The sequence below is a fragment of the Girardinichthys multiradiatus genome, chromosome 22, assembly GCF_021462225.1.
Source record: "Girardinichthys multiradiatus isolate DD_20200921_A chromosome 22, DD_fGirMul_XY1, whole genome shotgun sequence".
NCBI classification, from domain to species: domain Eukaryota; kingdom Metazoa; phylum Chordata; class Actinopteri; order Cyprinodontiformes; family Goodeidae; genus Girardinichthys; species Girardinichthys multiradiatus.
In genome coordinates, this window is record NC_061814.1 from 35,212,381 (window position 1) to 35,228,107 (window position 15,727).

The following is a 15,727-nucleotide window of genomic DNA, read 5'->3' on the forward strand; positions in this document are numbered from 1 at the left end:
GTAGACTACCGTATATCTTTTTTTATATTTAACATTTTGAAACCCATATATCCTTTCTCCCACGTCATATTTATGCGTTGCCTTATAAATTTATGTCATAGAAAAATCCCAATAAAATACAGTGAAATCGGTGTGGCTGAAACATGGCAGAATGCCAAAAGGTTCAAGCGGTGCGGATACAAGGCAGTGTATGTTTACAAGGCCTCCTGAATTGTAAATAGATGTTCCACCCAACACTGCCCCCTATCAGCAGGGACAAGCCCCGCCCCGCCCCGCCCATCAACATCTCCAGTCGGTGAAGGGAAGCTGGGAGACCGGAGGAACAGGAGCTGGTGGCGGTAGGGGATCAGCGGCTCCCGCGTTTGTCCGACACTCAGCTATAGCTGCTCTCAGGCAGTGCTGGTGGTGGTGATGGCGGCGGCTGTGGAGCGAGGAGGCGTTCGGGCTGCTTTCCTGAACCCGGGCAGCGGCAGCGGTGGACCTGCACCGACAATGCCCCCGACCGGAGCCCTAGCCGGGGCTGTGGTCCTGGGCTCAGGATCCAGCAGTATGCCTGTTCCCATGAACCTCTTTGCGACCTGGGAGATTGACCGATCATCTCCGAGCTGTGTTCCGAGGTAACATTTACACTGCTGTGTTGGAGTGACTTATTGCACGAACCAAAAATGTTATAGAAATAAAATATTGCTTAATAAAACATCAATTGTAATGAACAACGCCCTCATTTACCGTATTGTGAAGCAGGGGGAGACGATCCGCTTCACAATCCCACAACAGAAGCTAGCTAGCACGGGGGCTAATGCTAAAGCTACCTAGCTAACAGCGTTGATGCTTTCTACTGTTAAATACAATTTTGTTTATTTTTATTAAATTTCGAATGCTATGTGACATTTGCTTATTCAGTTGTCAAATTAAGTGAACATATTCCTTAAACAGGCCACAAAAACTCCAAAGTTGTTGGAAACATTTAGTATAAAATTATATTTTGACCGTTATGCTGACAAGCTAACAGAAAAGTTCAGTTAGATTGTCAGAAGAATTTCATCTACGTTTGGACAACATTTTAAAAGTTTTCTTTTTCACGCTGTGTATTCATGTGAAGCTGTTTGATCAGGTGTAAGGAATGCATGCCACCTAATAGCATAACTGTCTATAAATACAGCGACATGGATGCCGGGCAGGCATCCTTTTCATCTTTTAAAGCAGATCCAACCGATCTAAGTCCGGAGCTGGCTGGTAGTTCGAAGTCAACACATGTTGCTTTTCATCTGTGCATAGTTGTTTTTTCTGCAGATAAGCGCTTTTAGGTCAGCGTTGGATGTAGCTTTGTCAATTATTGTGGATGCAATTATGATGATCCATCTGTTTTGTTTTAATGGGGCTGAATGCAGTAACATTCAATACCCTGCGTTTGCATGGATCATCAGTGAACAGGCACTGCTGCCACCTGATCGGGAAACCTCTGGGGGGCTGTGGGTACATTAATCAGCTTTGACCTAGATCTGCTTGGGACAGAAGTGGGCTTGCAAAAAGGGGAGGGTTTCCTCTGCTGTGGATTTGCATGTTTGTGTTTGCCTGCTGTTGATTCAATGCCTCCATGGATATGCAAGTTCGAGTGGAATTGTCGCATATAGATGATGCACCAATCAAGCCTTTATCTAACTTTTATGTGACAAATAAATGCATGAAAGTGCATGCTCTTGGTTGATGTAATTATAGACCAAAAATGGTGGGAGTTCTTGGGTTTTGGCAGATTTAATGAAGATAAATTTGTATTTGACCTGCTTCAGAGATCAGAGCCGATCATGGGAAAATTGCAGTTTTCCCATATTTGGAATCTGCACAAATCTCCTAGATTATGGAACAGAGGTATGTGTACATACACAACCCAACTTAAAAAGAATTACAGCATATCTCATTTATTCCTTTGCAGGACATGATATAGGTAAAGATACACAAATCAATTGGCAAGAGATCAGAATAGGCCAAGTGTCCTTTGATTGGCTCTGATTGGTGATAAATGAAAACCTGAAAAGTGAAAAATTCTCGCATCAAAACTAAGAATCTCGCCATTTTTGGCTATAAACATATGAATCAGTAGCATATAATTTCGTGCACCTTTTCAGTTCACAAAAAAACCAGATCAAGGTTATGGACTTTTATGGACAAATTGGGGTAATCTTGTACATTGTTGATGTGTCTTACTTGCTAGAGCTTTATGTTGTTAACTTATTTTTTTTTAAAAACAACAGATTTTTAGACTCTGCGTTAAGGATGAACAGAGTGTAGGACACACATATGAGAAGGTGGGGAAAGAAAAAAAAAGGCACATATCGCAATTGATATCATCATTGAAATATTTACCAATATTATCAACACCGCAAATGTTTTCTAATATTGTGCAACCCTACTCTAAGTAGCCAATCACCAATCAAAGTTTGAGGAAGTGTGTAATCACCCAGTTCCAATCCTTTGCAGGTTTCTCTGTGCTTCTCTGGAAATGTATCCACTTGTACCAGACATGAATGTTTTAGCTTTGTCCCTGCTTTGGATGTGATAACTCAAATTTGAGCAGTCAGCAGTTTGCACAATAAAGTAGAAAAACAATAATGTTTCCCTTTTTAGCATCTGACTGTAGGAACTGGTGTGTTTTACTGCATATTTGTTGCAATAAAATCCAATTTAAGAACTTATTTGCTCAGCTGATCTAACGCTTCACTTTTTGATGATCTCATCAGAATTCATGACCGCTACAGGCTGTTTGTTTGCCACCACAGTGGAGCTCTCATGTTCAGGTAGCTGCATTTACAAGGTTTGACTCACAGATAAAGGAGGCTACATGATGGTGCATTAACAGAGCGAGTCATACACTGTGCGTTGATTTCCCAAGTCCTTTCCCCCATGACTTTCAGCTTAGAACGGGCTGTATTAAATCCAAATGTGAGTAAATGTGAGAGTGGTAATAGATTATTATTGATGCACACAGTAAAAGCTCACCACTCATTTGGTAGAGAAAGACTGAAAGTAGTAGCATTTCCCAGGTTCCTGATGTATAAGAGTAATGGTAATAGTTTATGTGGTTTTAAAATATTTATTGTAATTGATTTTAGACCTGGTGGCTTTAGGCAGGGAGTGCTAAATTAATTTTCAAAGCAGCTTTTGCCTTATGTGGATTTAATGCTCTTAGACATTTGTACGAACACTTCTGCAAAGAGCCCAACCCGAGGCCTGTTTTGGGGGATTTAGCCTTCGCATTCTTTCAGGGGTTGGGCTATTTTTCTGTGCAGCTGTTTGTTCCTCTGCTGGAGCAAGTGTGGGTGTCCAGCCTATGGAATGGTTTCAACCGAAGGCTTTGGGACTGCTATTGATATTTATTTGTTTTTACTGCGAGTGTTTCATGCCTGACATCACACACAGCTGTGTATTATTACTAAGTACCGGCTGGTTTTACTATCTAAAACCTGGGGAGCTTTATTAAAAGCACTGTTCTACTTTCATACTCTTTCAGCATGGGCTTGGGATTCCTGACAGTTATTCTGCTGACCCCACCCTTGGCACTGGGCCACTATGTGACATCTTTTGTCAGTTGCCTCTTTGTGAAGCTCTTAAGTATTAGTTTAAAGCTAGGTGTGCATTTGTTCTGTCTGTATTCCTGTACACCAGCTGCATCCATCTACAGGCACCCGTTTGCATGTAACGTTTTAATTACAGATGCACTGGTTGATATATATCTGAGTCATAAACTGCACTTTGGTTCATGTTGATCATAAGAAGGCTATAACATCACATGCCACTGACAGTGCCGTTGATGAATATGTGAATTGAGTCAGATTGTATAGTCTGTAAATGAAGTAATAGATTATGTTAATCTATTCAAATGCCAAAAACGTACCTGCCAATCATTGAAAAAAAAAAAACGTTTTGTAAACAGAGTAGCTCAAATGTTGGCTTCACATGGGATTAAAAACCACTCTTTCCTTTTCTTTCTCACTGTATTTCATCAGGATGACCTGGTCCACATTACTGTTGTTGTGTCTTATAATAATTTACCAAAAACATTCAGATAATGCTGAGACGTTCGCCCCTGTCTATTTTTTAGGACTATGACTGGTAATTTGGTCCCGCTGGAGTTTCTGCACAATAGGAATATTTGGTCCACAATGGGGTTAAAGGTTTTAAGAACGCTGCTGTAATGTTCTAACTGCACTTCACCCACAACACATGTAACTTAAACATTATTTTATTATATAAATCTGCAATCAGCAAAAATCTCCAAATACCCATCTTGACTTTACTAAAGATTTTTGCTTAGAAAGCAGTTTGAAAAGGGGGTATGCCAATGCTAGCAAGGACATGTTTTTTTTTTTTACGCTTCATAAATCTTATCACTTTTATTCGAATCTCTGAGTTTTCAGGGACTAATGATTCAGTTTTAGGTCTCTCCTGCCTACACGAAAAGCTGCATCAACCTCTGTCAATCTGTCAAACATCAACACATAGGGTTGGAAACTGTTACTTTGTTTGGGAAATCCCACATTTGTTAGATCACTGCCACAAATAAGCACATTCCTGTATATTTCATGTTTTTAAGTGGAATTAGTTTTTTCTTCAGAGCTGTGTTTTCTTCATTGCAGAAGTTCAAAGGAAAGGTGAATGTGGCAGAGAGATTTTAATATTATTACTTTTTCATTTGATGTTTTTGCTGCTGTTAGGGGCCCACAGTGAAATTATGGTTCACTTCTAGAATTGCGCCGCTCAAGGTGGCAGCAGGTTGGAGTAGCTTTGTTACTTTTGATTCTGATTTATTCTTTTTTGGGAACTATTCCTCTTGTGGTGGATACAGTTGATTTTGTTTTTGGATGACTGTCCACTCCAGTGTCGGATGCTGTGCAGCTTGGAGGATTTTTCCTAATACTTTCTATTTTTGGACATTTGTTATGATGCATTGCCATGGCAACGGGGTTGTTTCTTACAACCGGGAGCAGCTGATCTCAAAAGCTCAAATAATACTTCAGCTACAACCCCAAATCCCCGATGAGTTGAAAAGGAGACGCCGTGGATGCAGAGCAGGAGCTAAGAGAAGAGAGAGAAGGAGGAAGTTCAAACCATCTCTTCCATCGATTATGATGGGCAATGTGAGATCGTTGGGAAACAAGTTGGATGAACTCCAAGCCCTACAAAGGACCCAGCCAGAGTACCGGGCATGCAGTATCATGTGTTTTACTGAGATATGGCTGCAGGATCATATCCCCGACTCCAGCGTCTCTGCCGGGTTTTTAACCATACCAGCAGACAGAGATTTAAGGAGGAGCGGCAAATGTAAAGGAGGCGGACTGGCAGTACTTGTGAACAACAGATGGTGTAATCCAGGACATGTTACTGTGAAGTGTCATCTCTGCAGTCCAGATATTGAACTGTTGGCAGTAAGTTTTCGTCCATATTATTTACCCAGAGAGTTCACCAGTGTTATTTTGGCAACAGTTTACGTTCCACCTTCCGCTGTTGCCGACACTGCATGTGATGCCATCAGCTCAGTTGTTGCTAAGCCACAGACACAAAACCCCAATGCTTTTGTGGCAATTTCTGGTGATTTTAACCATGCTTCACTCTCTGCTACACTTCCAACGTTTCAACAGTTTGTCAGCTGCTCTACCAGAGAAAACAAAACATTGGATTTGTTTTATGCAAATGTCAAGGACTCATACATCTCTACAGCAAGACCTCCTCTAGGCAAATCAGATCACAATCTTGTTTTTCTCTGCTCGAAATAAAAGCCCCTTGTTCAGAGGCAACCTGTAATAAAGAGGACTGTGAGAAAATGGTCACAGGAAGCTGAAGAAGCTCTGCAAGGTTGCTTTGAGGCTACAGACTGGGATGCACTGTGCCAGCCACATGGAGAGGACATCAATGCCATGACTGAGTGTGTAACTGACTATATAAACTTCTGTGTGGATAACATCATCCCCACCAGAACTGTGAGATGCTTCCCCAATAACAAACCTTGGATCACCAGTGACCTGAAGGACCTGCTTAACAAGAAAAAAAGAGCCTTCAGAGAGGGAGACAGAGAATTATTGAGGAGTATACAGAAGCAACTTAAAGTCAAAATAAGAGACAGCAAGGAGGTGTACAAGAAGAAGCTGGAGAGCAAGCTCCAGCAAAACAATATCAGAGATGTGTGGTCAGGGATGAAGAAGATCACAGGCTTCAAGCAGAAGGATGATCAGACGGTCTGGACAGAGCCAATGAACTGAACACATTCTTCAATAGGTTCAGTTCAGAAACAAGCTTCGCATCCTTCTCTCCTGCTCACAGCCAAACAGACATTCCACCTTCCTTTGACCCACAGGACCCACAGCTGTCCAGTAACACCTCACATTTTTTATCTTCCACCTCAGCCCTAGACCCTTCTGCTTCTACATGTTTGCCATCAACCATATCAGAAGATGCTGATGCTTCCTTTGCTTCCCCCTTCCACCTGTGTGTCTCAAGAAGTCAAGTGAAGAGACAACTGGAGAGACTGAATCGGAATAAGGCTGCAGGTCCAGATCATGTCAGCCCTAGAGTCCTGAAGGCCTGTGCAGAGCAGCTCTGTGGGATTCTGCAGCACCTCTTCAACCTTAGCCTGGCCCAGAAGAAGGTTCCGGTGTTGTGGAAGACCTCCTGTCTTGTTCCGGTACCAAAGAAAACTCACCCATCAGTCCTCAATGACTATAGACCTGTTGCCCTGACATCTCACATCATGAAGGTCCTAGAGAGACTCCTGTTGGCCCACCTGAGTAAGCAAACAGTAAACCATCAGGACCCCCTTCAGTTTGCTTATCGCTGTGGAGTTGGAGTTGAAAATGCCATAATACACCTGCTTCAACAAACCCACTGTCATCTGGACAAGGCCAGTAGCACTGTGAGGATCATGTTCTTTGATTTATCCAGTGCATTTAATACAATCCAACCTGATTTGCTTTGTCAGAAACTCCAGAAGACTCGGGTGGAGGCCTCAACAATCTCCTGGAATAAAGACTACCTGACAAACAGACCACAGTTTGTGAGACTGAAGGGTTGTGAGTCTAACCAGGTAGTCAGCAGCACAGGAGCACCACAGGGGACTGTACTCTCACCATTCCTTTTCACTTTGTACACCTCAGACGTCCAGTACAAGACAGACTTCTGTCATCTGCAGAAATACTCGGATGATTCTGCAGTCATGGGATGGATCAGAGATGGACAAGAAGCTGAGTACAGGAAGGTGGTGGACCGCTTTGTGGCATGGTGTGGAAACAATCATCTCATTTTGAACGTGACTAAAACAAAGGAGATGATTGTAGATTTTAAGAGAAACAGGAATAAGTCAAAAACTATTTCTATTATGGGAGAAGAAATGGAGGTGGTGGAGGAGTATAAATACCTCGGTGTTCACCTGGACAACAGACTAGAGTGGAGATGCAACTGTGAAGCCATCTACAAGAAGGGACAGAGCAGACTGTACTTCTTGAGGAAGCTTAGGTCCTTTGGTGTTTGCAGCAAGATGCTGCATATCTTCTATAAGTCTGTTGTGGAAAGTGTGATCTCTTCTGCCATCATCTGCTGGGGAAGCAGCATCAGAGCCAGGGACTTAAAAAAGCTCAACAAGCTGATAAAGAAGGCTGGCTCTGTTCTGGGGACTCCTCTGGAACCTCTGGAGATCATTGTGGAAAGACAGATTCTTCATAAAATGAAGAACATTATGGAGAACCCTGAGCATCCTCTTCATCAGACTGTCCTACAACAACAGAATGTCTTCAGTCAGAGGCTTCTTCAGATCTGCTGTAAGACGGAGCGCTACAGGAGATCCTTCCTGCCCACAGCCATCAGCATCTACAACGGCTCTTTGAGGAAACCTTCATAATATGAGCTACAACATTTAACTTCCCTTTGGGATTAATAAAGTATTTTTGAATTAAATTGAATTGGTGTGATTTTCATGTGAATGAAAAACTTTCAACAACTATAACTAGTTAGTCAAAATATTTTTTCATAAACAAATTTAATTTGGTGCATCTCTTGTCTTTTTATTCTACTGTTTTCTATTTGAGAGGCTTCTGTCTGCTAGATTAGAGCTGTTGAAGCATTGTCCTGAACAGCCTGCCTGTTGGAACAGTTGTACTTGAATTGTTTTGATTACAGCACTCCCATGCCTGCCAGACTGCCACCCCCAATCTTATAAATGCCATGTGGTATTGGTTTGTCGCTTATTTGTCTTGGAGGAATTCACATTTTTCTTTGTCTGCTGATTTTAACACAAAACCTTTAGAGGCGGCTTTGAGAAAAAAACATAAAGAACCAACACATCCATATTTACCCCCATAGCGTATAATGGACTAGTGCTGTAGTCATGCTGCTGACTAATTAAAAACAACAAGAGAGATGTGAGATTTTTAAGAATACTGTGTATTCAAATAAAGGGTAAATCCTGTTTGTGTGTTAATATATACACAAGTGACCTCACTGAAATGGTTTCCTAGTGATAAAGAAATGAAAAGAAAGAATTTGACTCCAAGCCTAAGCTTTTCAAAGAAGTGAAGCAATTCTGTTTTAAAAAAAAAAGGAGGGGAAAAAGTACCCTGTAGTGTTTCTCAGCAGAGAGCTCTATTGTTGATCTTGATTGTTGAAATTCTCTTGTATTCTTGAATTTTATTTTTGGTACAGTCAGTTTAGGTAGTCTTCTGGCTTTACCTTCACAAGTGCTAGCAGTCACCAAGATTTAAGAAGTTAGTAGAAATGCGCCAGGGTCTGGAATCTGTTAATTTCTTTTCTCCCATCGGCTCTGTTTGGTGGTCAAGCCGCCCACCTTGTTAGACATCGGCTTTCGAGAATCGATTGCATCCGAGAGTAACATTCTGATCCATCCAGAATTGTTCAAATTTTTTTGTGCACGATCAACATGACTAACAACCTCTGGATTCGTGGAGAGGTAAAAGACTGCCTCGTCTTTGACATCTTCATCCGACACAACACTGGTGTCAGAATCAGGTAAGTAAAACAATAAAAATACGTATTATGCCAACATTGACGGGGCTATCAAGTTATACCCGACCTAAAAGGGTGGGTCATCTCAAATGCAAATATCCAGCTAATGTTTGCCCATGATTTTTTTCACAGACAAATAGATAGCTCATTTAAATGAATTATTAATTCTGACCACCTGAGGGACGGTGATTCAGGTGGTAGAGGTTTGTTTGGAAACGTTAGATTGCCGGTTCAAACCCCCGCTCCATCCAACTCAGTCGTTGTGTCACCTCATCTGCCTTGCCTACTGATGGTGGTCAGAGGACCCAGTGATGCCAATTGTATGGAAGCCCCTCTCCTGTCAGTTTGCCCCAGGGCAGCTGAGGCAACAGTGTAGCTTCCCATTGTCAGTGTGTGAATGTGTGGATGACTGGTTGTAGTGTAAAGCACTTTGGGGTCCTTGGACTAGATAAATGCTCTACAAGTGCAGGCCATTTACCATTAAAAGAATTGAGAATCACTAGGTCAAGCATGGAAAAATCTGATGTTTTTTGTCCTATTAAATGCATCAAAATTAAGGACTAAGCATTTACAATCTATCAAGCACTTTTGATAAGGTTGATACATGAATTTGGATATTCTTGTATTTCCTTAATTTTCCCTAGCTCTGTTAAAGGAACCAGCAGGACATTTAGTCTCTCTTCTCTTGTCTTCTAAGTTTTTGGGAAAAAAATTGGAGTTGGCAAGCTATATCTAAGTGAAAACTGGAAATTGATATCCGCCAGGAAAAGCCAAATCAATGCATCTCTATTTGAAAGAAAAGCAAAGTTATTAGCTATGCAAAGAAACAAGAGGCCCAGTGATCTGCATTGAAATCAAGCTGACCTGCATGTATTTATGGTATAGCAGGTGTTAATAACTTTGCAAACACTAATTCAGAGGTTGGTATAATGCTTTTTAGTGCTAATGTGATAATAGTGGAAATGTGTAGCAGGAGGAGAAAGACTGCTTGCTATGTTAGAACCTTCACCTTAACAACAGATCAAGATTTATGAAATTTACCCTTGTCACAAACTTAAGGAAAGCTAATTATTTACCCACTTTTACCAAAAAGTTTTATGATAAATTTATTCAGCTGCCTTACTGCCAGTTTAAATGCTTTTAGAATATAATAGTATAATATATAGAGTATTATTTTTCATTCAGTTATATTTTTACAGTCTGGTTTCAGAAAGGTGGAGATGATTTAAAGGTGTGCCCACATGGTACAAACTGGATCCGTCCTCCTTCATTGGAGCCAAATTTCTAGTGAGCAGTGCTTGCTTCGTTTTGCCTATTTGACTCGTGACCTCACCTTTTTCTTCTGACTTACAGTTTTATTTTGATTTCTTTTACTTGCCCCAATTCTGTATGGTTATCAGGGCTGGCGTGTGCTGTATTTGTAGGGAAGTGAAGTAGACAAACAACAACGAAAAGTCAGGACTGGACCCAAGCAACATGGTGTATTTGTTCTAGGTCACCACAGATTTAACTGTTGGTATGCTGCCTCCAGCATCATCTGTGCCTTTAATGCCCTTCAGTTGTACTTTTTTTTTTATCCTCTTTATGTTTACACTTGGACCTAAGATTAAAAGTTGATGTAAGATCACATAAATCGCTGTATTTTAGACAATATGTCCTCAATTTACCCTTTCACCTCTTCGGTAACACATTCATCTCCAGGCATGGCTATTGTTTTTCTTTGCAACTGAGCTGCAGTAATCTGATTTTATAACAGGAAAGGAGAAGCTAGTAATCTGATGCTGGACACACAGACGCTTTTTGGTTAATCCTCTATTTCCTTTTGGAATCATAAAGACGTCCTCGTCAGCCACCTCCAGTGCCCTTCAGGACAGTGACACTGCACTCCGTCAGTCTGAGTCATGTTTTTGGTCTTTTCATTGCTACAGAATTAACATCAAATATACTATTAGCAGGAGTAAAAAGCACAAAATGCTTTTAATAATTATAAAAAAATGTAAATGACTTTATTTTCTCATTTTGGTTGTTTTTTTTCTAAATGTGGTATTCCATCGTGTATATGGCAAAGTGAATTCATAGATGTAAAAAATAAATGTTTTTTTTAAATATCTGAATATTATAGTGTAACATTCTGCTGTATTGCTAGTATGTGCCTATATGTCTGTTTAGCTTCTTAAAAAGATGCTACAGTAGATTAAAACGATTTATTTGACTGTCTGACTAATAAAAAATGCCATTTACTGACATAAATTGAATATTGCTTTGGTTTTCTGGTGTTCCCACAGCTTTAAGTCCAACATAGTTGCTCAAAATTTTCTACCATTGGTCAATGTGATGTGCTTGTATTAGATCCTCACTGCCTGATAATCTCGAGTAAAAAATACTATGGTTTCTTGTTATTTGCACCAAAATCCTAAACATTTCAAAAACACACAAACAAAGATTTGTAGGCTGCATTGGTCAATAAACTTGATGTTGTTTTTATTTGCCAATTAAAAAGAATATTAGCCCTTTTTGTGCATTTATAGAGGAACACAAACGGATATTGGCTGGTTAATTAGTCTGTTAATTAGTTTCCTCGCTAGTGCTGTCCATGATTATCCTGATGGGAAATATTTCCAAATAGGCAAAGCGAGGGAGAAGTGTAGTACTTCTCTTTCAGCCAGCTGACTGGCGGTGCACAGCAACAGAGGGGGCAGTTCTGATTTAACCTATGCTCTATAAAACCACAGCAATCTCCAGTCACTCTACCACCATTCTGTTATAACATTAAATAGTCTTTAAAATAGATGAACATCACGGCAGAAATCTTCAGTGGGTTTAAAACTTTTTACAACCTTGGTTCACTCTATTACCAGAAACCAGCCACTGCCTAGTTGGTACACAGACCACCTAAGGGTGTCGAGAAGTTAACAGGGTGAAGCTGGAAAAAACTTGTCAGTTGGGGTTTGAGTGACTGAATTGTTGTGGAAATAAAGATGAAACAATCAGTCTTGAGGCTATTGGTCAAGAAGGTTGACCTGATTGTCCTTCAAAAATTTTATAGCAAATATATTTACTAAATTATCTAGTTATTGAAAGGCTACTATCCTCTTTAAAATATTGCAGATTTATTTGAGATGATTACAAGAATATGAATTAGCAATAAAAATCTATTTGCCTCATAGGTTTCTACATAAGACATAAATAAAATTCTGCTTTTGATGTTTGAATTGTTGAATGTAGAGTGGATGTGTTGTTGATGTGGTGCTGAAATAATGTGCAAACTTAGAGCTGACACAGAACTGTAGACGATGCCTGCAGGGTCCCATGGAGCTGGTGAAATATAACAAACAGGGTTTGTGTCGTAGGTGACAGAGTCTTATTCATCTTTTTACTGAAAACATGTAAAAACAGCAAACTATTCCCTGAAGGACTAGTTCATGGGAATTGCTAATAATAAACAAGCCCTCATGTTAGAAACTTCTCGTTTATTTCAGAGATTATATTTCTCCACGGTATAATTGCAGTAGTAGCATTTTACTATCTCCGCATAGGAAGGTATCCATGCCATACTATAAATAAAAATTCTTCTGTGCACATAATATCGTTAACATTTAAGGATTAATTCAGTTAAACATTCAGAAATTGGAAAGAAATTACAAATTGGATTAAAATTGTACATGGATAATTTTTCCCTGTATGTACAAAAGATCTCAAATGTGATTCTAAAAATTAGGTTTAGTTCTTTCTTACAAAGATTTTGGGTTATGTCAGTATTACTGCTTCCCTTTGTCTCCTTGTTCCAATGGGCTGTCAACAGTCAACCAATCAACACTGAAACCCCCTTCTTCTTGGCTACTCCCACTCCCTGAAATGTGTCGAAAATCTCTTGGTTTCCTTCCCTGCTTTCCTGGAGAAGCAGGAATTTCCTTGGGAAACATTTCGCATTCCTGGGAACTGGAGATCCGGCTGTGGAGCCGAAGAGTTGAGCCACTTCAGCTTTCGTCTTTTTCACCGTTGTCGACCATCAACAAACTCTCAGGGAAGGATTGCCAGAACTGTTGAAATGTTTTGCTGACCTGGCTTATAGGTTTTTCATAACTCCACATACAGGAAGAAAGGTTTGTCATCTCTTCCTCCCCTGGCTCGGATTTCTGATGGAGGAAAATGGCCAAACATTTTCATGTGGGAGGATCCTGGGGTCCCAGTCATAGATGAAATTTGACTTTCTGAACAAGCGAGACAAAGACACTGTTCTCTGACACGAGGAAGATCCTGTCAGAATAAACCCAATGTTTCTTTGTGAGCTTATTCTGGCATTTGGCAAATAAAATTATTTTGGTTATCCTTACTGACTTAAAACAGGAGAAGCTTAGTCTGATTTGATGTCAAACAGTGTAGAAAAACACAGGCACACTCAGGTTTTTGCATGTTTAGTTTGGGACAAAACAGCCTTTAGAGCGGTCATTTTATTAAATAGCTTTGAGCTTGATGCCCTCTCCACTTTGTCTAATCACAGATTAAGTACTCTGGACTGTCTGGAGTCCTGTTTCCATTTCTGTAACTGCACTAAACCACCCCCTCATTTGCGTTTAAAATAATAAAGCGCTGGCATTTTTGCTTCATAGATTAAAAATTAAGACGGAGTCGAAATGCAGATGAATTCTTCCAGATTTGGCTGACACTATTGTTGATATGAGTTGGTTCAGTAAGGTTGAACTTTTTTTCTGCATGAATTGAGAGAAATCCAGAATCTCTGGAGAACTTGAAGGCTTTACACATCCAGTCCATTAGTCAATTGGAATTACTGGGCCTGGGGAGGTGAACCAGAACACATACTCAGCAGGCTGGGTCAGGCAGATACTGATGATACAGTAGGATCACATGCAGCAACTGTTTTATAACTGTTATTGAGTAAGGTGGCAAAGTGATCCTCTTCACTGAGTATATTTTCTTCTAAAGGAATAAGACTTGTAAAGGTAATAAGGCTTAATTAAGTCATTCATCAGATATGCTGACCCCAGGTCACAAAGGCCATTATCCTTTATGAAACGGCTTCTCTATGTTGAAGAAAATAGTTTGGGAGTTAATAATTAACATTCCTTAATAATAAAGAACATTCAGTCCAGCACCTTTTAGCTTTTGTGACATTCGATCTTTATCTTTATTGTTATTTTTACATTTTAAATACCTTTTCTTTTTGTTTATTGGTATCAGATTTTAATTAGCGAATTTTTAGTCTGTGATGAAAATAAACAAACAGGCATGTGGTTGCAGACGTTAAAGGGGAGAATGAATCCTTTTTGATGCTCAGCTGAGGCACCATATGTCAGCATGAAATATGAATGATGAAACTCAATTGATGTTTCAGTCTGAATGTCAGAAAGGGATTTAATTTAGATCCAACCAAAAAAAACTGCACAGATGTTTAATTTTCTTGTCATCTTTTAGGTTGAGAAACCGAATGTTGTCTTTGTATCTAACACAGTTTATGATCAAAGCAAATGAGTATCGACACTTCATGAATGTTAAATGAAAAGCATCCAACAGAAGAAGATCCTTTCAGCTCCCTTCACTTTCCTCTGTTCTCTTGTCTGCTGTCTTGTCACTGGGGTACCACATTGAAATGCAGTATGTCAAAACATTTCTACCACAGCTCTGTTGGAAGAGGTGAAGATGCTGGTTGGGAGTGAGGTTTGAGATTGCTTTTTTTTTTTTTTTTCCTGGGCCTGTGTTATACCCCGAGTGGTGTTCTTCGACCATCATTAGAGGTATGAATTGGACTGGATTGAATGGGAGCAGAATCATTGTACTCTGACTTACAAGCGACCATGAATGTCTAGAAATGTCAAAGTTGGCATGATTCAAACTCGGACAGCAATTGACTAGTTGAAGTCTTGGATGATGTCAACTATAATAATCCGTCGACATATAATTTTTTTTAGTACTTTAAACAAAATAAAGACTGTAAGGGCCCTATGTCTGTGTGCAAATGCCTGCTGCGAACGACGAGTAGTTTTGTCTGCAGTCAATGGTCAACTCCATCTGAATGGTACAGTGGGTGAAGTGTTTGCTTCTGTTAGAAATTAGCTGTGTTGAAGAAGTTCTTCAGAGGGTGAAGGGTTCTGAGGTGTACTTTGAGTTAGGTGATGGTTTATTGGTTTAAGGTAGAAGTGCAGCGTGATACCGGAGCATCAACCACTAATAATGAGCTGTTTTAGGAAACTTTAAGACCAGAATTTGGACCCGTGTTTGATTACTTAATGCTGTGCCTCCATTTGCAGGCTTTATTTATCCTATTAATGCCACGTCTGCCTTTTTTTTAAAGCACAATAAACTTTTTAGACAATATCTCATTGAATAACATTGGCCCTCTATACCAATGGGTTGTTTTGTACTTTTAAGGCGTACTAAGTCTTTGTTTACATGCAGTAAATTGTCAATTTTGATTCCTTGGAGAAGTTTACCTTAATAAAATTACCTTTGACTTTTGGTGACAAATTTGTTGTTTATTGTTTTAGTTGAAAAATTAGTTGATAGAGTGGCAGCCATAATTCAAAGCAGAGGTCTTTGATAATAATGTTCTCTATTCTTCTTAAATTGAGTCTTTTGTTAAAGACTGTGGCAGAGGCCCTCAAATTATAAGCTAAAAGACCTAAACATCATCTCTATGTTTCTAAATATTTTTGATGTTTTCTGCTATGCTTCGTTAGAAAGTAACCAATACTTCAGTACAGTA

At 39.8% G+C, this 15,727-nt stretch overlaps 1 protein-coding gene across 4 annotated transcripts in view; it reads left to right on the top strand.

The window, feature by feature from the left end:
- The first annotated feature begins 304 nt into the window (after positions 1–304).
- Positions 305–15,727, top strand: part of zmp:0000000755 (phosphofurin acidic cluster sorting protein 2) — a 63,450-nt gene continuing 48,027 nt past the window's right edge. For all 4 annotated transcript variants that reach the window (XM_047351301.1, XM_047351303.1, XM_047351302.1 and 1 more), the window contains exon 1: positions 305–617. In XM_047351301.1, the coding sequence (XP_047207257.1) occupies positions 412–617 (206 nt within the window). In that variant the 5' untranslated portion in view covers positions 305–411. The remainder of the gene's footprint in view (positions 618–15,727) is intronic.